At 44.5% G+C, this 25,209-nt stretch overlaps 1 protein-coding gene across 12 annotated transcripts in view; it reads left to right on the top strand.

Moving 5' to 3' along the window:
• LOC103245184 (protocadherin gamma-C4) overlaps positions 1-25,209 on the top strand; it is a 179,238-nt gene that overhangs the window by 42,944 nt on the left and 111,085 nt on the right. The window contains exon 1 of one of the 12 annotated variants that reach the window (XM_038006811.2): positions 581-3,230. The exons of 7 other annotated variants lie outside the window; for them this stretch is intronic. In XM_038006811.2, the coding sequence (XP_037862739.2) occupies positions 807-3,230 (2,424 nt within the window). In that variant the 5' untranslated portion in view covers positions 581-806. Of the gene's footprint in view, positions 1-580; positions 3,231-5,521; positions 8,129-10,348; positions 13,132-15,844; positions 18,436-20,617; positions 23,412-25,209 lie in introns of those variants that run through there. 4 more of the 12 variants (XM_073010617.1, XM_073010612.1, XM_073010616.1 and 1 more) reach the window with 4 other exon arrangements.

The following is a 25,209-nucleotide window of genomic DNA, read 5'->3' as shown; positions in this document are numbered from 1 at the left end:
CACGAAGTGTGGGATTACAGGAGTAAGCAACCGCGTCTGGCCCCCTACCTCTCATTAAAATGAAGGTGTTAGACCATCTCTAAGGTTCTATACAATCAAAAATTTATTAAAATAGGTCTATATATTTTACAACAATTTTGACTTTCTGAATCCTGCATGATGGTGTCTAGAACATATGTGTTCAATTAATACTGAATTAATTAAAATTTATATACACTGATGTAAATATTTTCTATGTAAAATTTTTCATTTGTATTTAAATAAAATTTACCTTTTTGCCTTCAATGACTGATTTTCCTATGTGCAATAACGTGTGAGTCAGTGCCCAAAAGAGTCACTTGAAAGTTGCAAGGCAAAGCAGTTTTTAAAAAAATTATGTAAGATTATCAAACACCCATCCATGAGTACTGTTGCATTAATTCAGTGTCTTAAAATGGATTTTTAAATTATCAGGGATATCTAGAGCAAAGAAATTTAACAGGGAAATTTTGAAAGATGAAACAATTTTCTATGAAATCAATGTATTGTGTGCATCAATCTGGTGCAGTAACTTAGTAAGGACTCAGAGCGCCGCTGTTCACCAACCAGGGAAAAACGGTGCGAGAGATCCCACAGAAACCACCGAGTTTTACAGCACAGAGAAACGACAGATTGCGATAAGCCCTCTTCTAGGCTGCACTAAACTTAAGCTTCTATCCTGCTGGATTCTGAGCTCCCCTTCCGAAGACAGAGGTGTCCACCCAGATACACCCGCATTCTGAAGCACTTCCCGAGACTGGCGCCTGAGCAAGAAAAGCAGGACTACTATGGCGGCTCAGCCAAGGGGCGGGGACTACAGAGGATTCCTCCTGCTCTCCATCCTCCTGGGGACCCTGTGGGAAGCCTGGGCAGGACGTATTCTCTACTCCGTGTCGGAGGAAACGGACAAAGGGTCCTTTGTGGGTGACATCGCCAAGGACCTGGGGCTGGAGCCCCAGGAGCTGGCGGAGCGCGGAGTCCGCATCGTCTCCAGAGGTAGGACGCAGCTTTTCGCCCTGAACCCGCGCAGCGGCAGCTTGGTCACTGCGGGCAGGATAGACCGGGAAGAGATCTGCGCTCAGACCGCGCGGTGTCTGGTAAACTTTAACATCCTGATGGAAGATAAAATGAATCTTTACCCTATAGAGGTGGAAATAATAGATATTAATGACAACGTTCCAAGATTCTTGACGGAAGAAATAAATGTAAAAATAATGGAGAATACAGCTCCCGGGGTTCGGTTTCCGTTAAGCGAGGCTGGGGATCCAGATGTAAGCACGAACTCCCTCCACAGTTACCAGCTCAGCCCCAATCGCCACTTCTCCCTGGCTGTGCAAAGTGGAGACGATGGAACTAAGTACCCGGAGCTGGTGCTGGAGCGGGTGCTGGACCGGGAGGAAGAGCGGGTTCACCACCTGGTCCTCACAGCCTCTGACGGCGGCGACCCGCCCCGATCCAGCACCGCCCGCATCCAGGTAACAGTGGTGGATGTGAATGACCACGCGCCTGTCTTCTTTCTGCCTCAGTACCAAGTAACTGTCCCCGAGAATGTACCAGTGGGCACAAAACTGCTCACGGTACATGCTATCGACCTGGACGAGGGAGTCAATGGGGAAGTGACATATTCTTTTCGGAAAATAACTCCTAAACTTCTACAGATGTTTCATCTGAACTCGCTTACAGGAGAATTATCAACTTTAGAAGGATTAGATTATGAAGAAACTGGCTTCTATGAAATGGAAGTTCAGGCTCAAGATGTTCCTGGTAGTCTGACAAAGGCAAAAGTACTGATCACAGTTTTAGATGTAAATGATAATGCTCCAGAAGTGATTATGACGTCTTTAAGTAGCTCAATCCCTGAAGACACACCTCTTGGAACAGTAATTGCTCTTTTCTACCTACAAGACAGAGATTCTGGGAAGAATGGTGAGGTGACCTGCACCATTCCAGAAAATCTACCTTTTAAATTAGAAAAATCAATAGATAATTATTATAGATTGGTCACAACCAAAAACTTGGACCGGGAAACACTCTCTTTGTATAACATCACACTGAAAGCCACAGATGGTGGAATTCCTCCCTTGTCCAGGGAAACTCACATCTCCATGCAGGTGGCAGACACCAACGATAACCCACCCACCTTCCCCCACTCATCCTACTCAGTCTACATCCCTGAGAACAACCCCAGAGGGGCCTCCATTTTCTTAGTGACTGCACAGGACCACGACAGTGAGGAGAATGCCCAGGTCACTTATTCCTTGGCTGAAGACACCATCCAGGGGGCACCAGTGTCCTCCTATGTCTCCATAAACTCTGACACCGGAGTCCTGTATGCACTGCAATCCTTTGACTATGAGCGGTTGAGAGAACTACAATTAACAGTGACCGCACGTGACAGCGGGGACCCCCCTCTCAGTAGCAACATGTCACTGAGCCTGTTTGTGCTGGACCAGAATGACAACCCCCCCGAGATCCTGTACCCAGCCCTCCCCACAGACGGTTCTACTGGCCTGGAGCTGGCACCCCGCTCCGCACAGCCCGGCTACCTGGTGACCAAAGTAGTGGCAGTGGACAAAGATTCAGGCCAGAACGCCTGGCTGTCATACCTCCTGCTTAAGGCCAGCGAGCCAGGACTCTTTGCGGTGGGGCTGCACACGGGTGAGGTGCGCACGGCGAGGGCCTTGCTGGACAGAGACGCGCTGAAGCAGAGCCTCGTGGTGGCCGTCCAGGACCACGGCCAGCCTCCTCTGTCAGCCACCATCACACTCACCGTGGCTGTGGCTGACAGCATCCCCGAAGTCTTGGCCGACCTGGGCAGCCTTGAGCCCTCCAATGGTCCTTACAATTCTGACCTCATGCTGTACCTGGTGGTGGCAGTGGCCGCAGTCTCCTGCATCTTCCTAGCCTTCGTTCTCGTACTGCTGGCGCTCAGGCTGCGGCGCTGGCTCAAGTCACGCCGGCTGCAGGCTTCAGAAGGTGGCCTGGCGAGTGTGCCCACCTCACACTATGTGGGCATGGATGGGGTGCAGGCTTTCCTTCAGACCTATTCCCACGAGGTCTCCCTCACCTCGGACTCTCGGAAGAGTCACCTGATCTTCCCCCAGCCCAACTATGTGGACACACTTATCAGCCAGGAGAGCTGTGAGAAAAATGATTCTTTGCTAACATCCGTAGATTTTCATGAATGTAAAGACAAAGTGCCAACTATTCAGGTGAGCCCAGCCCTTTCTTTATTTCCGTGAGTAATTTGTTTGCATGATATTTCTCTATTATTTTGCAAAACAAGTGTTTTGAAAATAGGGATTTTAAAAACTTTGTAGAGGTAAAACTGAGTTTACCAGTTTCCTTCAGTTGTGACACTTTAATATAGAACACATAGGATATAGCATTTCTTTAGTGAAAACCTGTGGACAAGATTATGAAAAAGTGGACTATCACATTTTATAATTTCCACCTACTTTCCAATCTATGTTCCAACCTACTTTCTTCACTCATATATTTTATAAATTAGAATGAATCGAGTCTTTCATATTGCACAAGGTTAGCAGGAATAAAACACACCTCAGCTGCCTTCTCAGGATTCTCTTTTGCACTTAAATATATAAAAGGTTCTGAAAGATTTCTTCCATGTGAAAATTTTTTCTGTGCCTGATTCTGCCTCCATGTACCTCAGCTTGGTTATCCTAAAAAATCTTGATTGCTTCTTGACCTATTTACAGTATAATCACCTATTAATGGGGTGGTAGTAGAAGGTTAGATTTATGCCTAAAGAATGAAATGTGTGTGTATCACACTTCACTAAGATCTGTATCAAAGACAGATGCCACACTAAAGGCCATCAGACAAAACCAATAAAATATGTCAAATGAAATGTCATTTCAAGTGTTGTAATTGGCATTTGACATAGGCAATTACATGTTTTAACAGAGAATTCCAGTGTGCTGTTTTAGTGGTACAGCCAGGTGAAGTGTGTCTGTGGGCTATCAAAGTGGGAGATTGGGGATACTGGCTTTGTTTCAACTGTCTCATTTACTCAAACCCTCGACTATCTTATGTACACAGATCCTAGACCAGTAGTTGATTTTATTTATTAGGTCTACTGAAAAATTCAGTTGGAAATAACCCAATCTGGGATTAACTACTTCCGTATTCTTTTGTGTAACATTTTAGTAAAACTCAATATATCAAGTGATTGTCATCCAGAAGGGGTGGATGACAAGGTAATCTTGATTCCAGAGACCTTTGAGTATTAATTAAAAAGACACTTTTAGCCAGGCATGGTGTTGCAAGCTATAGTCCACCTGCATGGGAGGCTGAGGCAAGAGGATAGCTTGAACCCAGGAACTGGAGGCCCACCTAGATAATATAACAAGATTCTGTCTTTTCAAAAAAAGACTTCTTTTTAGACTAGTGTTGTATTTGGTAGTATTTTGCACATGATAGACTGTACAATAATGTGGGGGATATATTTTACAAGTTCTGCAGTGTTCACATTTCAGATGCACAATCACTTGGGGTAGCAGACAATGTTGCTGACACTAACAATGTTACTGAGGGAAGGTCCTATGCCAGAAATATGGTTATAAGGTATTTTGTGACAGAAAATCTCCTGACAAAAATTTATTAGATGCATAAAATTGCTTTTAAGCAACGGAAAGAAATAATCACTAAACTCAGTGAGCTATTGAAATCAAATTTTCCAGGGATTGTTTCCTTCAATTCAGAGGTCACCAAGGAATGTAAAATAACTGCAGAGGTAGGAAGCAGTGCTGCGGTGCAGCAGATCTCAGTGACTCTGTGTTTTGAGGCTACGTATTATGCCCCTGATAACTCTGAAGATGAATGTTGTATCTCATAACCAGGAAAATAATTGTGTAATGAGGAGAGGAGTAGGCTATTGCCTGTGATCATCGAAATGAGAATCACATAATATTCCTGTAATGAAATCACTGAAAATACTGGGAAGGGGATGTATTTGAAGATAAGTATAAATTGCACCTTCTAAAAGGCAATTTTGGCATTACTGATACTCTCCGGAAAAAGTTGAAATAAATCAATTTGGAGGTACTTAGAAAAGTGGAGACAATGTTAGGAATAATGACAGAAAGATAAAATGTATCCAGTATATTTCTAATGAGTAAGTATGGAAAATTACTGTATTCTGAGATGGTTTAGGCCAAGTTTGTGTTATGGCTATCTTTAAATAGTGCATGTTTGAAGATTGGGGAAAGCTTATGTCAATAGACAGATGTTTATGTACTTAATCTACATGATTTGCTAAAAATCTTCAAAATTGGGATGAAGGCATTCCTAAGAGTACATTTTTAGACGTCATTAAATATATAGACATATCCATGTAGTTTTTGTTCTTTCAGTTAGGCACACAATTATAATTACTGCACTGGTTAACTTGAAGCAGCAGAGGCTGTAGTTTCCTAGTGATCACTCTGGGTGCCGCTGTTGGCCAAAGTGGTGAGCTTGGCCCTCCAGATCTCCTCGCGCAGCCGCAACGCGCTTTCCGGGGCAGCCCCAGCTCAGACTCCCCAGCGCCAGCCTTTATACTGCTTCCTCCTCGGAAAAAGAAGAATTTTTTCCTGAACTGGAACTGGAACTGGAACTAAAGTCCGTTCGGAGATCCGAAAATCTGCAATAAAGAGGTTATTTGTAACCCGGCGTCTCCAGGCTGGTGAGCAAGCTGAGGAAAGCAAGAGGGATGGGGAGCGGCGCCGGGAAGGTGGGCCGGGCTGAGAGGCTGCCGGTGCTCTTTCTCTTCCTGCTGTTTTTGTTCTGCCCGGCGCTCTGTGAGCAGATCCGCTACAGGATTCCCGAGGAAATGCCCAAGGGCTCCGTAGTGGGGAACCTCGCCACCGACCTGGGGCTCAGCGTCCAGGAGTTACCGACTCGAAAACTGCGCGTCAGTTCGGAGAAGCCTTATTTCACCGTGAGCGCAGAGAGAGGGGAGTTGCTTGTGAGCAGCAGGCTAGACAGGGAGGAGATATGCGGGAAGAATCCAAATTGTGCTCTGGAATTTGAGGCTGTTGCTGAAAATCCACTGAACTTTTATCACGTGAATGTGGAGATCGAGGACATTAATGACCACACGCCAACATTCACGCAAAATTCCTTTGAGCTGCAAATAAGTGAATCTGCACAGCCTGGCACACGATTTATATTAGGATCTGCCCATGATGCGGATATTGGTAGCAACACACTGCAGAATTACCAACTCAGTCCCAGTGATCATTTCTCACTGATAAATAAAGAGAAATCAGATGGCAGTAAATACCCTGAGATGGTATTGAAGACACCTTTGGACCGAGAAAAGCAGAAATCTTACCACTTGACTTTGACTGCCTTGGACTTTGGAGCTCCACCCCTAAGCAGCACTGCACAGATACACGTTCTAGTGACTGATGCCAATGATAATGCTCCAGTGTTCAGTCAAGACGTATACAGGGTGAGCCTTTCGGAAAACGTGTACCCGGGGACAACGGTGCTACAGGTGACTGCCACAGACCAGGATGAGGGTATCAATGCCGAGATTACTTTCTCTTTCAGTGAAGCTAGCCAGATCACCCAATTTGACCTGAACTCTAACACCGGGGAAATTACTGTTTTAAATACATTAGATTTTGAAGAAGTCAACGAATATTCCATAGTTTTGGAAGCAAGGGACGGTGGAGGAATGATTGCACAGTGCACAGTGGAGGTAGAAGTCATAGATGAAAATGACAACGCCCCAGAAGTGATATTCCAGTCTCTACCCAACCTAATTATGGAGGACGCTGAGCTAGGAACACATATTGCTTTGCTCAAAGTCCGTGACAAGGATTCCAGACATAATGGTGAAGTTACGTGTAAATTGGAAGGTGATGTTCCATTTAAGATATTAACTTCTCCAAGAAACACGTATAAATTAGTGACAGATGCTTTTCTAGACCGCGAGCAGAATCCAGAGTATAATATCACCATTACGGCTACAGATCGGGGCAAGCCTCCCCTCTCCTCCAGTTCCAGCATCACCCTGCACATTGGTGATGTAAACGACAACGCTCCAGTTTTCTCACAGTCTTCCTATATAGTCTACGTGGCCGAGAACAACCCGCCTGGAGTCTCTATTTCACAAGTCAGCGCTTCCGATCCTGACTTGGGGCCCAACGGCCAAGTCTCTTACTCCATCGTGGCCAGTGACCTGGAGCAGCGGGAGCTGTCATCCTACGTGTCCATAAGCACGGAGAGCGGGGTGGTGTTCGCGCAGCGCGCCTTCGACCACGAGCAGCTGCGCTCCTTCAAACTCACACTACAGGCCCGCGACCAGGGCTCGCCTGCGCTCAGCGCGAACGTGAGCCTGCGCGTGTTGGTGGGCGACCGCAATGACAATGCGCCTAGGGTGCTGTACCCCGCGCTGGGTCCCGACGGCTCTGCGCTCTTCGATATGGTGCCGCGCGCTGCAGAGCCCGGCTACCTGGTGACCAAGGTGGTGGCGGTGGACGCAGACTCAGGACACAACGCCTGGCTGTCCTACCACGTGCTGCAGGCTAGCGAGCCCGGGCTCTTCAGCCTGGGGCTGCGCACGGGAGAGGTGCGCACGGCGCGTGCCTTGGGCGACAGGGACGCGGCCCGACAGCGCCTGCTGGTCGCTGTGCGTGATGGTGGACAACCGCCACTCTCCGCCACCGTCACGCTGCACTTGGTCTTTGCCGACAGCTTGCAGGAGGTGCTGCCGGATATCACTGACCGCCCTGTACCCTCTGACCCCCAGGCTGAGCTGCAGTTTTACCTAGTGGTGGCCTTGGCCTTGATCTCAGTACTCTTCCTCCTGGCCATGATTCTGGCCATTGCCTTGCGCCTGCGACGCTCCTCCAGCCCCGCCGCCTGGAGCTGCTTCCAACCAGGTCTCTGTGTCAAGTCTGGACCTGTGGTTCCCCCCAACTACAGCGAAGGGACGTTGCCTTATTCCTACAACCTATGTGTTGCACATACAGGAAAGACGGAGTTTAATTTCCTAAAATGTAGTGAACAGTTGAGTTCAGGACAAGATATACTTTGCGGTGATTCATCTGGGGCCTTATTTCCACTTTGTAATTCCAGTGAATTGACTTCCCATCAGGTGAGTTTCCTTTAAGTATAACTTAATTCTCATTGCCTACCCATTTCTCCATATTCACAAGAAAATATACATATTTGCAGGAAAATATATAACTTTTAGATCTCATGAATCATTTGAGGAAAGTTGTAGTCAGTTAAAAAGCTGTCATATCATTCTTCAAAAGAGGAGTGAAGTAGGAGCAATGGCCCAACATTTGTTTGTTTGCTTTTTAGCCAAGCTTAGATTTACAAAGCAATGAGGGTGTGGTTTTAACCACAAAGTGAAAATGTTAGACAGTTATGGGCTCTCTCCTAAAAAGTGAATGAGATTTTTCCCATACATTTTCCTTCTTGTTGCCTAATATATGATGAATACTTTTTTCAGCTTGGACATAACATAAATATAAAAATAATAAAGCCAAAGAATTTAAGCTAAAATTCAACACTTTTCTTAACTAATTTAACTGGTATGGTCTCCATAGTAGTCTACTGTTTCTTGTGTTAACTTCCCTTTTGTTTCAAGAGCTCTTAGAATAAGGAGTCAACTGGATTTTTATGTCCATGGACCCCTTGTGATTATATGCAGTGTACGCTCTGTGTGTGTGTGTGTGTGTGTGTGTGAGAGAGAGAGAGATCCTTTTACTTAGAAAAGGGTTTGCTATGGTCATGAGAAGATCAAAAGCAGAATCTCCTTACTTGCAACATAGGAGTTTCAGGATTAACCTGTGTTCAAGCTCATTCCATATCCTCCATCAAAGAAAAGACAATGTTTTGTGTCTGTTGTCCCTCTCACACACAGCCCTAATATATAATATGTAACTGCCTTATCTGCAGCCCTAAACTAATATAGTTATGGGTCTTCTAATCATCCTGCTACCTCTAGGAGAGAAATATAGTCTTGAAAACTGCCAATCTGGTGTGCATACAAAATATATACAAAATATGAAGGAACATTATATGAGTCTTTTGCTAGGTATCTCTAAGCAACTGCTTCAGTTAATGGCCACTTTACAAATTGCTGAAGGAAGGAAACTTCTTTTGATTCTTTTTCTTTTTTCTTTGTCTTTCTTTCTTTTCTTTCTTTCTTTTTTTTTTTTTTTTTTTTTTTTGGAGACAGAGTCTGTCTGTGTCACTCAGGCTGTAGTACAGTGGCACAATGATACCTCACTGCAGCCTCAAACTCCTGGGTTCAAGCATTCCTTCCGCATCAGCCTCCTGACTAGCTGGAACTCAGGCTCATGCCACCAGACCTGTCTAATTTCTCTGTTTTTAGTACAGACAGTATTTTCCTTCACTAATTTAACTAGTATGGTTTCCATTGTCTACCCAGTTTTCCATATGCATAATATATTCACAGGAAAATATAAAGTTTTCAGATTTCATGAATTGTTTTAAGAAAGTTTCAGTCAGTGAAAAAACTATCATACCATTCTTCAAAGGAAGGGTGAAGTAGGCTGATCGCTATTTTGCCCAGGCTGGTCTTGAAGGGAAACAGATTTTTTGTAGTCATACTTACTGTTTGGCTTCTTAGTAAGTATTATATAGTCATTACTTTTTGCAGTTCATTAGATCAAAGTATTAATGTAGGTAAAGTTAACTACATTAACTTTAGAATATATGTCTACCTTAAAAAGTGAAGTCTGCTTTAAATTTAATCATCTCTGGTGAAAGGGATGGGATGGAGCTTTGCTTTTTATCATATATTCATCTGTACCTTTAAAGTATTCAAGTAGACAAATATAAACAATGTAAATAAAATAGCAAAACAATATAATATCTCATAAAACTGCAATGGTAAAAGCATTTATCCTATTGAAATTCTACAATTTTTATTTGAAAACATTATCAACATGTAATTCAAGTGGCATTTAGAAGAATAATTTAAAAGCAACAACTCTCTGGAAAGCTTCTAAAATGATTAAGTAGTTTAAACCAAATAAAACAATTTCTGAGTCAGTCATCCCCATTAGGTCTATTTTAGTCTCAAGATAAATTCATTTCTGGTGACAACTGAAGTTCTTAGTTATTTGTTAGTATATATTGGAGTCATTTACAATAAAGCTTAGAGCACAGTGGGAAATGAAAGTATCATTTTTTTTTTTAAGACCAAATGTATTGCAGAAATGTAAGTAATTTAATCCAATGCTACAATCTGATCATTCTGATCTAATCTGATCATTTAATAACACTAAATAAAACCTTCATCTCACATTCTTTGGCTGTTTCTTTTAAAATATAGGTTTAGGGATAAATCAAATAAATTCAAAACAAAGTAATAAGCAGATGGTATTTTTTTCTCGGTAATATAGTAGAGTATTACATTTAGAAGTCATCTGTATCTCAGTGCAGTAACTATTTAGGACTCTAAGCGCCGCTGTTCACCTACTGGGAGAGAAATGCAACCGAAAACACTCAGATCTCACACCTCGCAAAGACCCGCAGATGCCAGAAACTAACTGCTGGACTGTAGCGAAACCCCACCCTGTTTGGAGGCACTGCAGGTTTCCGGAGGATTATCATCTCCATAGCTGCGGCAAGAAACTAAATAAGACCCACTTATGCACCGTGAAGATTCTGAAAGGATTCTGCAGCAAAATAACAATGGCCGCTCCACAGAGTCGCCCCAGACGCGGCGAGCTGATCCTGCTGTGCGCGCTGCTGGGGACGCTGTGGGAAACCGGGAGGGGACAGATTCGCTACTCGGTGCCAGAAGAGACGGACAAAGGCTCCTTCGTGGGTAATGTCTCCAAGGACCTGGGGCTGGACCCCCGGGAGCTGGCGAAGCATGGAGTCCGTATCGTCTCCAGAGGTAGGACGCAGCTCTTTGCTCTGAACCCGCGCAGCGGCAGCTTGGTCACCGCGGGCAGGATAGACCGGGAGGAGCTCTGCGCTCAGAGCCCGCGGTGTCTGATAAATATTAACATCCTGGTTGAGGATAAAGGAAAACTCTTTGGGATAGAAATAGAAATAATAGATATTAACGATAATAACCCGAAATTCCAGGTCGAAGATCTAGAAGTAACAATTAACGAAATCGCGGTTCCTGGAGCACGTTATCCACTACCAGAAGCTGTTGACCCGGATGTGGGCGTGAACTCCCTCCAGAGCTACCAGCTCAACCCCAATCACCACTTCTCCTTGGACGTGCAGACTGGAGACAATGGAGTCATAAACCCAGAGCTGGTGCTGCAGCGCGCCCTGGACAGGGAGGAAGAGGCTGCTCACCACCTGGTCCTCACGGCCTCAGATGGCGGCGAGCCGCGTCGCTCCAGCACAGTGCGCATTCATGTGACAGTGTTGGATACAAATGACAACGCCCCGGTTTTTGCTCAACCGATTTACAGAGTGAAAGTCCTTGAGAACGTGCCCCCAGGCACGCGGCTGCTTACTGTAACAGCCAGCGACCCGGATGAGGGAATCAACGGAAAAGTGGCATACAAATTCCGGAAAATTAATGAAAAACAAACTCCGTTATTCCAGCTTAATGAGAATACTGGGGAAATATCAGTAGCAAAAAGTCTAGATTATGAAGAATGTTCGTTTTATGAAATGGAAATACAAGCTGAAGATGTGGGGGCACTTCTGGGGAGGACCAAATTGTTCATTTCGGTGGAAGATGTAAATGACAATAGACCAGAAGTGATCATTACGTCTTTGTTTAGCCCAGTGTTAGAAAATTCTCTTCCCGGGACAGTAATTGCGTTCTTGAGTGTGCATGACCAAGACTCTGGAAAGAATGGTCAAGTTGTCTGTTACACACGTGATAATTTACCTTTTAAATTAGAAGAGTCAATAGATAATTATTATAGATTAGTGACAAGGAAATATTTGGACCGAGAAAATGTCTCTATCTACAATATCACAGTGATGGCCTCAGATCTAGGAACACCGCCTCTGTCCACTGAAACTCACATCGCCCTGCACGTGGCAGACATTAACGACAACCCTCCTACATTCCCTCGTGCCTCCTACTCAGCTTATATCCTAGAGAACAACCTGAGAGGAGCTTCCATCTTCTCCTTGACTGCACACGACCCCGACAGCCAGGAGAATGCCCAGGTCACTTACTCTGTGACCGAGGACACGCTGCAAGGGGCGCCCCTATCCTCGTACATCTCCATCAACTCTGACACCGGTGTCCTGTATGCGCTGCAATCTTTCGACTATGAGCAGATCCGAGACTTGCAGCTACTGGTAACAGCCAGCGACAGCGGGGACCCGCCCCTCAGCAGCAACGTGTCACTGAGCCTGTTCGTGCTGGACCAGAATGACAACGCGCCCGAGATCCTGTACCCCGCCCTCCCCACAGACGGTTCCACTGGCGTGGAGCTGGCGCCCCGCTCCGCAGAACCTGGCTACCTGGTGACCAAGGTGGTGGCGGTGGACAGAGACTCGGGCCAGAACGCCTGGCTGTCCTACCGCCTGCTCAAGGCCAGCGAGCCAGGACTCTTCGCGGTGGGGCTGCACACGGGCGAGGTGCGCACGGCGCGAGCCCTGCTGGACAGAGACGCGCTGAAGCAGAGCCTCGTGGTGGCCGTCCAGGACCACGGCCAGCCCCCTCTCTCCGCCACTGTCACGCTCACCGTGGCCGTGGCTGACAGCATCCCCGAAGTCCTGACCGAGTTGGGCAGTCTGAAGCCTTCGGTCGACCCGAACGATACGAGCCTTACACTCTATCTCGTGGTGGCGGTGGCTGCCGTCTCCTGTGTCTTCCTTGCCTTTGTCGTTGTGCTTCTGGGACTCAGGCTGAGGCGCTGGCACAAGTCACGCCTGCTCCAGGGTTCCGGTGGCAGATTGGTGGGTGTGCCTGCCTCACATTTTGTAGGTGTTGAGGAGGTACAGGCTTTCCTGCAGACCTATTCCCACGAAGTCTCCCTCACCGCCGACTCAAGGAAGAGTCACTTGATCTTTCCCCAGCCCAACTACGCAGACACGCTCATCAGTCAGGCGAGCTGTGAGAAAAATGATTCTTTGTTAACATCCGTAGATTTTCATGAATGTAAGAATGAAGCTGATCGTGGTCAGGTGAGTTTAGTTCTTTGCTTGCTTTTAATTTCCAGATGAATTTTATTTGGCATAAATTATGTTTTGAAAAACATTGTGAAGATAGTTGAAAATAATTTTTAAGGTGTATCACAGAGTTTCAGGTTTATTTTGTTGGTGTTACTATAAAGTTAAGCTCTAATAGTCATAGGTTGTTGTTTCATTTGCTTTTAAACGACTTGGAAAAGATTGTTGAACCATTTTAAGCCTTCCAGTATTTTATTCCTATTATCACTCATTCACTTAAGAAATACCTACCCGTCCATGCCGGTAATTTTGCTATTGTTTGTGTGTACGTGTGTGTGTGTGTGTGTGTATCCTAAACTAGAACTTAAGAAAATTATCAAGAAGTCTAAAGCCTCGTATTAGCTTAGCAAAAGTAAAATGTATCTCAGAATTTTTAGGGTTATGTTTAGCATTTGAACCTATAACTAGGCTCTTGTAGATTTTTTCACTTTAAACCTCTTTTCTGAGCCCTGTTTCTGTACCAGTGCCCTTCAAAACTTTAATACTTCTTACCATCTTTCAAAACATGAACAAACTTTAAAGATGGATCTTGGTGGGAGATGAGACTGGTTACTAAATATTAAGTATGTGTGTCAGTGGTCACCTGGGCTCCATGCCCATGGAGACATGAAATCTAAAGCCTAGAATGTCCATTGCTCCCTCAAACAAAAAACAAAAGCTAAAACATTAGATCTGAAATAAAATGTAATTTTAAACTATTGAAAGTGACTTTTGTAAAATACGAAAGAACATATTTCAATACAATTCCAATGAGCTGTTTTGGTTGTGCATCGACGTGAAATGGTGAGAATGTTGATTTTAAGAACCAACGTTTCAGGTACACAAGTTCTAAATAAGCTGATCAATTCAATTAAGTTATTCAGTCTTGGCTGGACACAGTGGCTCATGTCTGAAATCCCAGCACTTAGGGAGCCTGGAGCAGGGGAACAGCTTGAGCCCTGGGGTTTGAAACTGCAGTGAGCTATGATCATGCCACTGCACTCCAGCCTAGGTGACAGAACTAGACCCTGTCTCTAAAAAAAAACTAATATTAGGCCGGGCACGGTGGCTCACGCCTGTAACCCCAGCACTTTGGGAGGCCGAGGTGGGTGGATCACGAGGTCAGGAGTTCAAGATCAGCCTGGCCAACATGGTGAATCCCCGTCTCTACTAAAAATTACAAAAATTATCTGGGCGTGGTGGCATGTGCCTGTGGTCCTAGCTACTTGGGAGGCTGAGGCAAAAGAATCACTTGAACCCAGAAGGTGGAGGTTGCAGTGAGCCATGACTGTGTCACTGCACTCCAACCTGGACAACAGGGCGAGACTCCATCTCAAAAAAAAAAAAAAATAGAATATTAATAGTAAAAAGTCAGTATAGGCTACCCATTATTATATTCCTGCATACCTTCTTGTAGAATTTGAATAAAGCTAATCCCTGAATTGATTGATGTAAGGTAGAAGTAGATGACCCAATAAATGTTTGTTATTAATGAAAAGGACATTTCCTAAGGATTGTGTAGTGTTCTACTGTATGGTGCATATTCAGTGGAGTGGGAGTTAACTTCATAGTTTGTGTACCATTTGGATGCACATTTGAGAGGACAACATATTATTGGCACTTTGCAATTTAAAAAACTGTGATGAAAGTTGCCCTGGTAGGAAAGAAAATCCTTACTCTACCTAAAAATGTTAGCTAGTTGTTTTTATTAATCTGACAAATGGACTAAAGAAGGTTGACCAATGTCACTATATTCCATAAATTTATGTAAACAAACTTATGAGCTTCATTTATCCAATTCCAAAGTCACTTCTTCACTACAGTGATGGTACGTAGATAGGACAATAATGCAATCCACTAGAATATCCGTTTCTACCTTGTATTGCAGAACAGATAAGCATTTCCCACAGTAACTCTTAAGAATGAATTTATGTACTGTAAAAGATATGACATAAGACAAGTATTTTGAGATATGAAGAAGAGCAATGTAGTAGGGTATATCATTTCTTGGCTGCATCATATGGGCAGTATACTTGAAGTAATATTTTGTGAAGTAGAAGAGTAAAGAAAAATTATTTTTATAAAGAATGTTAATATTGTCAGGAAGAGGAGATGTTTGGGGATTGGTACAAAATTGCCACAACTTTAAAAAATAGTTTTAAATAGTATAGATTTCCCTAATATGTGTAATATAAAACAGTAGAAATATTGGGGGGTCGGAAATCATATAAATGAACAGAAGAATGATAAAAGTGTTTCCACACGCCATAGCTAATAAAAATCAATTTTTGAAATCAATATATTATGAAGCCTCTGAGAGCAAGAACTGTAACATGTTAATTATTATATTGCAGTGACAAGGGCAATACTTAGTTCTAGCTAAGAGTTCAAGGTATGTTTGCAGAATGGTGAAAGAATGGACCAATGTATGCAGGTTTGCATAAAAACCCAACGTGATATTTCTAACAATTTGGAAAACAGAGAAATATACCTTAAAGAGTGTGTTATAATTTGTTATTAAATATATGAACGTAAAAACTTGGCTTGTTAAGTTAGGCCCTCAAATACAATTACTGCACTGGTTAAACTGAAGCGGCAGAGGCTGTAGTTTCCTAGTGCTGACTCTGGGCGCCGCTGTTGGCCAAAGTGGAGAGCTTGGCCTCCAGCTCTCCTCGCGCAGCCGCAACGCGCTTTCCAGGGCAGCCCCGGTTCAGACTCCCCAGCGCCAGCCTTTGCACCGCTTCCTCCTCGGAAAAAGAAGAATCTTTTCCTGAACTGGAACTGGAACTAAAGTCCGTTCGGAGATCCGAAAATCTGCAATAAAGAGGTTATTTGTAACCCGGCGTCTCCAGGCTGGTGAGCAAGCTGAGGAGAGCAAGAGAGATGGGGAGCGGCGCTGGGGAGCTGGGCCGGGCTGAGAGGCTGCCAATGCTCTTTCTCTTCCTGCTGCTTTTGTTCTGCCCGGCGCTCTGTGAGCAGATCCGCTACAGGATTCCCGAGGAAATGCCCAAGGGCTTCGTAGTGGGGAACCTCGCCACCGACCTGGGGTTCAGCGTCCAGGAGTTACCGACTCGAAAACTGCGCGTCAGTTCGGAGAAGCCTTACTTCACCGTGAGCGCAGAGAGAGGGGAGTTGCTTGTGAACAGCAGGCTAGACAGGGAGGAGATATGCGGGAAGAATCCAGCTTGTGCTCTGGAATTTGAGGCTGTTGCTGAAAATCCACTGAACTTTTATCACGTGAATGTGGAGATCGAGGACATTAATGACCACACGCCAACATTCACGCAAAATTCCTTTGAGCTGCAAATAAGTGAGTCTGCACAGCCTGGCACACGATTTATATTAGAAGTAGCAGAAGATGCAGATACTGGCTTAAACTCTCTACAGAAGTATAAACTCTCTCTTGACCCAAGTTTCTCATTAATAATTAAGGAGAAGCAAGATGGTAGTAAATACCCGGAACTGGCATTGGAGAAAACCTTAGACCGGGAACAACAGAGTTACCATCGTTTAGTCCTGACTGCCTTGGACGGTGGAGATCCACCCCTAAGCGGCACCACTGAGCTCCGTATCCAGGTAACTGATGCCAATGATAATCCCCCGGTATTCAACCGGGATGTGTACAGAGTCAGCCTTCGGGAAAACGTGCCACCAGGCACCACTGTGCTGCAAGTGTCAGCCACCGACCAAGACGAGGGCATCAACTCAGAAATTACTTATTCCTTCTACAGAACCGGGCAAATCTTTGGTCTGAATTCAAAGAGCGGGGAAATTACCACTCAAAAGAAACTGGATTTTGAAGAAACCAAGGAATATTCAATGATAGTAGAAGGGAGGGATGGTGGTGGACTGGTTGCACAATGTACAGTTGAAATTAATATTCAAGATGAAAATGACAATAGCCCAGAAGTTACATTCCATTCTCTACTTGAGATGATTCTGGAAAACGCGGTGCCTGGAACACTAATTGCTTTGATCAAAATACATGACCAAGATTCTGGGGAAAATGGGGAAGTTAATTGTCAATTAGAAGGCGAAGTCCCTTTCAAGATTATCTCTTCGTCCAAAAATTCGTATAAGTTGGTAACAGATGGAACCCTAGACCGAGAGCAGACCCCGGAGTACAACGTCACCATCACAGCCACAGACAGGGGCAAGCCGCCCCTCTCCTCCAGCATAAGCGTCATCCTGCATATCAGCGACGTCAACGACAACGCTCCGGTTTTCCACCAGGCGTCCTACTTAGTCAGTGTAGCCGAAAACAACCCTCCTGGGGCCTCCATCGCGAAAGTCTGCGCCTCGGACCCGGACTTGGGGTTGAATGGCCAAGTCTCCTACTCCATCATGGCCAGCGACCTAGAGCCTCTGGCACTAGCCTCTTACGTATCCGTGAGCGCGCAAAGTGGGGTGGTGTTCGCGCAGCGCGCCTTTGACTACGAGCAGCTGCGCGCCTTCGAACTCACACTGCAGGCCCGCGACCAGGGCTCGCCTGCGCTCAGCGCGAACGTGAGCCTGCGCGTTTTGGTGGGCGACCGCAACGATAATGCGCCTAGGGTGCTGTACCCCGCGCTGGGTCCCGACGGCTCTGCGCTCTTCGATATGGTGCCGCGCGCTGCAGAGCCCGGCTACCTGGTGACCAAGGTGGTGGCGGTGGACGCAGACTCAGGACACAACGCCTGGCTGTCCTACCACGTGCTGCAGGCTAGCGAGCCCGGGCTCTTCAGCCTGGGGCTGCGCACGGGAGAGGTGCGCACGGCGCGTGCCTTGGGCGACAGGGACGCGGCCCGACAGCGCCTGCTGGTCGCTGTGCGTGATGGTGGACAACCGCCACTCTCCGCCACCGTCACGCTGCACTTGGTCTTTGCCGACAGCTTGCAGGAGGTGCTGCCGGATATCACTGACCGCCCTGTACCCTCTGACCCCCAGGATGAGCTGCAGTTTTACCTAGTGGTGGCCTTGGCCTTGATCTCAGTACTCTTCCTCCTGGCCATGATTCTGGCCATTGCCTTGCGCCTGCGACGCTCCTCCAGCCCCGCCGCCTGGAGCTGCTTCCAACCAGGTCTCTGTGTCAAGTCTGGACCTGTGGTTCCCCCCAACTACAGCGAGGGGACGTTGCCTTATTCCTACAACCTATGTGTTGCACATACAGGAAAGACGGAGTTTAATTTCCTAAAATGTAGTGAACAGTTGAGTTCAGGACAAGACATACTTTGCGGTGATTCATCTGGGGCCTTATTTCCACTTTGTAATTCCAGTGAGTCGACTTCCCATCCTGAGTTGGTGAGTTTTATTTATGTCTATTCTTTTTCATTACCCACCCAATTTTCTGTATTTACATGAAAATACCGTACATTTTCAGGTCTAATGAGTTGTCTTAGGAAAGTTGTAGCTGCTCAGAAAAGCTGTCCAACCATTCTTTAAGAGGAGCAGTGAATTGTGAGTTGTTATGTCACATAAAAGAAGTAGGCTTATAGGTTTACAAAGTAGTGAGAGTTTGTTTTTAGCATCCTAGCTAGCAAAAACATTTGGTTTTTTTGTCCTCTTTCTCAAAGCTAACGAAATTAGCTTTTACCCATTGATTGTCTCATTCTTTAACATGTTTATATTTTATTATCTGTAGATAAATATTTAATGTATGTAATCATTTAATTCATCTTTCAAAGCAAAGAAACTGCTAGTAGTTGTCTTTCTTCACTGATTTCACTGGTAGTTTCCATCTTTCTCATGTTCCTCATATATACTTTCTTATTCCTACCTAATGGATTTATGATTTTTGAATCTCCTAAAATTTAATTAAAAATACTATATGTTGGCCGGGTGCAGTGGCTCATGCCTGTAATCCCAGCACTTTGGGAGGCCGAGGCCGAGGCGGGTGGATCACGGGGTCAGGAGTTCAAGACCAGCCTGGCCAACATGGTGAAACCCCGTTTCTACTAAAAATACAAAAATTAGCTGGGTGTGGTGGCAGGTGCCTGTAATCCCAGCTACTCAGGAGGCTAAGGCAGGAGAATTGCTTGAACCTGGGAGGCAGATGTTGTGGTGAGCTGAGATCTCTCCAAGAGCGAAACTCCATCTCAAAAAAAAGAAGCAGAAGGAGGAGGAGGAGGAGGAGGAGGAGGAGGAGGAGGAGGAGGAGGAGGAGGAGGAGAAGGAGGAGAAGAAGAAGAAGAAGAAGAAGAAGAAGAAGAAGAAGAAGAAGAAGAAGAAGAAGAAGAAGAAGAAGAAGAAGAGGAGGAGGAGGAAGAGGAAGAAGAAGAAGAAGACTATATGTTACGTGTATGCGAGAGAAAGAGAGAGACTGATTCACTGAACTTAGAAGGTCCGAATCATCCTAATCATTTCTAAGTTTATCCAGGTTTTCTTGGATGCAAAATCCTTCTCTACCTCTATATAATCACCAGAGGAAACTTACAAGAAAAGGAAATGCTATTGCCTGAATTTCTCTTGCTTGGAATCCTGACATATATTCTTGAAGAAGGGGGAAAACACACCGGATTTGTCTTGTCGTTTGGAGCTCTAACTATAAATGACTGGATGTTTTCTCAACATCCTCGTAGGAAAGAAGGAGAATGCAGAATTATTCCATTTTTAAGACAAAAACTACTAGTCTTGTGTACATACAAAGCTCCCATTACATGGTATAAGTATTTTGCTTGGTTTCCCTTAGTATGTGATTCAGTAAACGCTGAGATTTCAGCGTTACCAGTTATTTTTAACCTTTCAGTAGTTTTCTTTGTTGTATATTTTGTGTTCTTTTTCCCAAATTATTATATAAGTTTAAATGACCCTTAGAATAATGTTTAAAACCACTTTAAAATTGCATAATTTATTGATGGAGGATTAAAATAGAAACTTGCTTTTCAGTGTACATGCATTTGAATCATTGAAACACAGTCTGTGCATGCATTACGTATTCACATTAAAAAATTAAGTATTTTTTGAAATAGCAGAAAAGTTTAAGCAATCACAAAAATGTAAAAATTTCCAAAAAACTTTAATCCTGTCCCTATTTAGCAATATTAGGTGAGAACATCTGTAACTATTGCTGAATTAACATTACTTTTATAACACAAAAATTTAAAAGAAACGTTTTTCCAGGAATTTTACCACCAAAATAAATTAACCCCAGAAAATAATTTCAAAGTGGATAATGTATCCTTATATATGTATTCAATACAATCATATATTTTACATTTACAAATATATAATATAGGTATAAAAATTAAAAATGAATGTATTTCCAAACAAGATTGAACATAAAAATTACTTCAGAAAATTGTTGATGTACAGAAAAAATTGAAGCATCACAAAAAAGAAATTATAATAATTTACATATCTAGAAATAGAGTGCAAAATTCTACCAAGAATAAGAGTAATATTAAGCGATGGTTTGTGATTTAATTACACACGGAAATTTTATTCCACTTTATTTACAACTCAGATATCTAAAAAATAGATTGCTTTTGAAATACAAATGCAAGAAACAATTGGAGAAATCTAAAATCATAATTAGAAAAGAGTAGTGTTTTCTCTATTAGCCATCTGTTACACATCAGTGAGTGTAGTAAGGACTTAGGACTCTGAGCGCCGCTGTTGATCAACTCTAAGCAAAAATCAGGACTCCAACCGGACTTCCAGTTATGTGACTACACAAAACCCGGCAGATCCCACAAACCTGCTCCCAGACTGCAGCAAAACTCAGCCTCTTAACTTAGGGCACTCTGGCTTTCTCCTAAGGAAAAGGATCACCATACTTCGCAGGAGGGAAGAAAGAACCTGATGAAGCAGCGCGCACAGAGAGTATTTTGAGAAAATTCCAAAGCAAGGCAGCAATGGCAGCTCCAACCAAATGCCAGCTCCGCGGAAGATTAGTCCTGCTATGCTCGCTCCTGGGGATGCTATGGGAGGCCAGGGCCAGTCAGATTCGCTACTCAGTGCCTGAAGAGACAGAAAAGGGCTATATTGTGGGCAACATCTCCAAGGACCTGGCTCTGGAGCCCGGGGAGCTGGCGGAGCGCGGAGTACGCATCGTCTCCAGAGGTAGGACGCAGCTTTTCTCTCTGAACCTGCGCAGCGGCAGCTTGGTCACCGCGGGTAGGATAGACCGGGAGGAGCTGTGTGCTCAGAGCTCGCGGTGTCTGGTGAATTTTAAAGTCCTGGTTGAAGACAGAGTGAAATTGTACGGAATAGAAATAGAAGTAACTGATATTAACGACAGTGCCCCAAAATTCCAGGCGGAAAGTCTGGAAGTAAAAATTAACGAAGTCGCGGTTCCTGGAGCACGTTATCCACTCCCAGAAGCTGTTGACCCGGATGTGGGTGTGAACTCCCTCCAGAGCTACCAGCTCAGCCCCAATCACCACTTCTCCCTGAACGTGCAGACTGGAGACAATGGAGCCATAAACCCAGAGCTGGTGCTGGAGCGAGCCCTGGACAGGGAGGAGGCGGCTGCTCACCACCTGGTCCTCACGGCCTCAGATGGCGGCGAGCCTCGTCGTTCCAGCACCGTGCGCATCCATGTGACAGTATTGGATACAAATGATAATGCCCCTGTTTTTGCTCAACCGATTTACAGAGTGAAAGTCCTTGAGAACGTGCCCCCAGGCACCTGGCTGCTTACTGCAACAGCCAGCGACCTGGATGAAGGAACCAACGGAAAAGTGGCATACAAATTCTGGAAAATTAATGAAAAACAATCTCTGTTATTCCAGCTTAATGAAAATACTGGGGAAATATCAATAGCAAAAAGTCTAGATTATGAAGAATGTTCATTTTATGAAATGGAAATACAAGCTGAAGATGGTGGGGGATTGAAAGGGTGGACAAAAGTGCTCATTTCAGTGGAAGATGTAAATGACAATAGACCTGAAGTGACCATTACATCTCTGTTTAGCCCAGTGAGAGAAGATGCACCTCAGGGAACAGTAATTCTTCTTTTCAATGCTCATGACCGAGACTCGGGGAAGAATGGTCAAGTTGTCTGTTCTATCCAGGAGAATCTATCTTTTAAATTAGAAAATTCAGAAGAAGATTATTATAGATTGTTGACGGCCCAAATTCTTGACCGAGAAAAAGCCTCAGAATATAATATCACGGTGACTGCAACAGACAGAGGAACTCCGCCCCTGTCCACAGAAATTCACATCACTCTGCAAGTGACTGACATCAATGATAATCCACCTGCCTTCTCTCAAGCCTCCTACTCAGTCTACCTCCCGGAAAACAACGCCAGAGGTACTTCCATCTTCTCGGTGATGGCCTATGACCCTGATAGCAATGAGAATTCTAGAGTTATTTACTCCTTGGCAGAGGATATCATCCAAGGATCTCCTCTCTCCACCTATGTCTCTATTAACTCAGAGACTGGCGTGCTGTATGCTCTGTGCTCCTTTGACTATGAGCAGTTTAGAGATTTGCAAATGCAGGTGAGGGCAAGTGACAGTGGAAACCCACCACTTAGCAGCAATGTGTCATTGAGACTATTTGTTTTGGACCAGAACGACAATGCCCCGGAAATCCTGTACCCCGCCCTCCCCACTGATGGTTCTACTGGTGTGGAGCTGGCACCCCGCTCTGCAGAGCCCGGCTACCTGGTGACCAAGGTGGTGGCAGTGGACAGAGACTCAGGCCAGAATGCTTGGCTGTCCTACCGCTTATTCAAGGCCAGTGAGCCAGGGCTCTTCTCGGTGGGGCTGCACACAGGTGAAGTGCGCACAGCTCGGGCCCTGCTAGATAGAGATGTGCTCAAACAGAGCCTTGTGGTGGCTGTACAGGACCATGGCCAGCCCCCTCTCTCCACGACTGTCACGCTTACAGTAGCCATAGCTGACAGCATCCCAGACATCCTGGCTGACCTGGGCAGTCTTCAGATCCCTGCAGACCTGGAGGCCTCAGACCTTACCCTCTACCTCGTTGTGGCTGTCACAGTGGTCTCCTGTGTCTTCCTCACCTTCGTTATCATGCTGCTGGCCCTCAGGCTGAGGCACTGGCATGCCTCACGTCTGCTGCGGGCTACAAGTGATGGGTTGGCTGGTGTGCCCACCTCACACTTTGTGGGTGTAGATGGGGTTAGAGCTTTCCTACAGACCTATTCTCAGGAGTTCTCCCTCACTGCTGACTCAAGGAAGAGCCACCTGATCTTCCCCCAACCCAACTATGCAGACACACTCATCAGCCAGCAGAGCTATGAGAAAAATGAGCCTTTGTGTGTCTCAGTTGATTCCAAGTTTCCTATAGAAGACACCCCTTTGGTTCCGGTGAGTTCAGTTTTCTTCTTTCTTTTCTTTCTTTCTTTTTTTTTTTTTTTTTTTTTTTTTTTGGTTTGTTTGTTTGTTTGTTGTTTTGTTTTGTTTTTGAGACAGTCTTACTCTGTTGCCCAGGCTGGAGTGCAGTGGTGTGATCTCGGCTCACTGCAACCTCCGCCTCCCAAGTTCAAGTGATTCTCCTGCCTCAGCCTCCCAAGTAGAGTAGCTGGGACTAGAGTAGAATAACTGGGACTACAGGCCTCCCAAGTAGAATAACTGGGACTACAGGCATGTGTCACCATGTTGGCCGGGCTGGTTTTGAACTCCTGACCTCAAGTGATCCACCTACCTCAGCCTCCCAAAGCGCTGGGATTACAGGCGTAAGCCACTGCGCCTGGCCCTTTACTTTCTATTATAGTTAGCTTTCTCTTTAACTGTTTGTACTTAAGGTAGTATAAGTTGATATCAGTGTGTTTCTCATCACTTTTCACTGAGCCTAATTGTTGCTCCAACATCGAAAGGAGGCATTTATTCGTTATATTTGCTGATATAATTTTCATGTTCTCATAATTAACCTTGCTGTCAATGTAAACCATTTTTCATGGGGCAGCTCTCAGCCTGCATTGATGTGGGCTTTTTGGGTAGGGTTGCTTGATTGGTTGCAGTGGACTCACGTCATAAAATTCTTACTCCTTTTTTTTTTTTTTTTTTAAGAGATGGGGGTGTCATTCTGTTGTCCAGGGTAGAATGCAGTGGTGTGAGTAAAGCTCACTGCAGTCTCAACCTCCTGGGCTTATGCAATCCTCCCACCTCAACCTTCACAGTAGCTAGGCCTGAGGTGGGAGGACTAGCAAGTTATGTTGCCCAGGCTGGTCTCAAATGATCTTCCTGCTTCAGTTTCCCAAAGCACTGGGTGAGGTGTAAACCACCTCACCCAGCAAATTCTTACTCCTAAGATCATTTATTCAGGTCATACTATGTTTGTAACGGTTGACTGATAGAAAGGTAAATGTATTCTTCTTAGAGAAAAAGCTGAAAGCCCAGATTTATTGCTTCTATTCTTCCATTTCTATGATAAGAAAACACCCCTTTGAGGTTATATTTTTCAGATCACAAGTGTGTAAAGTCTGTTTGTATTTATAGATATTTTCTGACGAAGATTCAAACTTCAGTTATCCACTTCCAAATCCTAGTAAACCAATTTTTTTCCCTTTAATGGTGAAAGTTGTAACACTTTTTATTCTCAAATCTTCAAAGGTCTTAATTTCCTAACACTTTAATGTTAAATTATGAAGAATAGTAGGACATTCTTCTTTTCTATAGTATATGCTTGCTCAAGAGAAATTTCTGAGACTGGACACTGTGAAATGACAAAACAAGGAAATAAAAATATTTCTTTCACTTATATGTTATTTCTGGCTCAATTCTCCAACTTTTGAGGCTAGAAATGAACTTGCATATCAGATATAATTTAAGAAAATAGTCTCAGGAATTGCTGGGAAGATTCTAAAACTCTTTTACTGTTTTTAGCTATAAGGAAGAGAATAATGTATTATTTAGTGTTATTTTAAACATAGTGTCATTTCAAGTAGTAAATAACATTTCACAAGACATTTGAAAATAAGATTTGAAGTTGAGTCAAAATTCTATGCTAAACATGTGATCCATGGATACATTGATGACTGCTGGCATTTCTGTGGAAATGAAGAATTATTTTATTTGTTTGCAATTACTTGGGTTTCTGTTGCTTTACTTTTAAGGAAAAAAAAAGGTAAACTGTCTGGAAATCCTTTATGACATGCAGACATTT

This window comes from Chlorocebus sabaeus, chromosome 23, assembly GCF_047675955.1.
Source record: "Chlorocebus sabaeus isolate Y175 chromosome 23, mChlSab1.0.hap1, whole genome shotgun sequence".
NCBI classification, from domain to species: domain Eukaryota; kingdom Metazoa; phylum Chordata; class Mammalia; order Primates; family Cercopithecidae; genus Chlorocebus; species Chlorocebus sabaeus.
The sequence above is the reverse complement of the archived record's forward strand: the minus strand, read 5'-3'. Positions and strand labels throughout refer to the sequence as shown.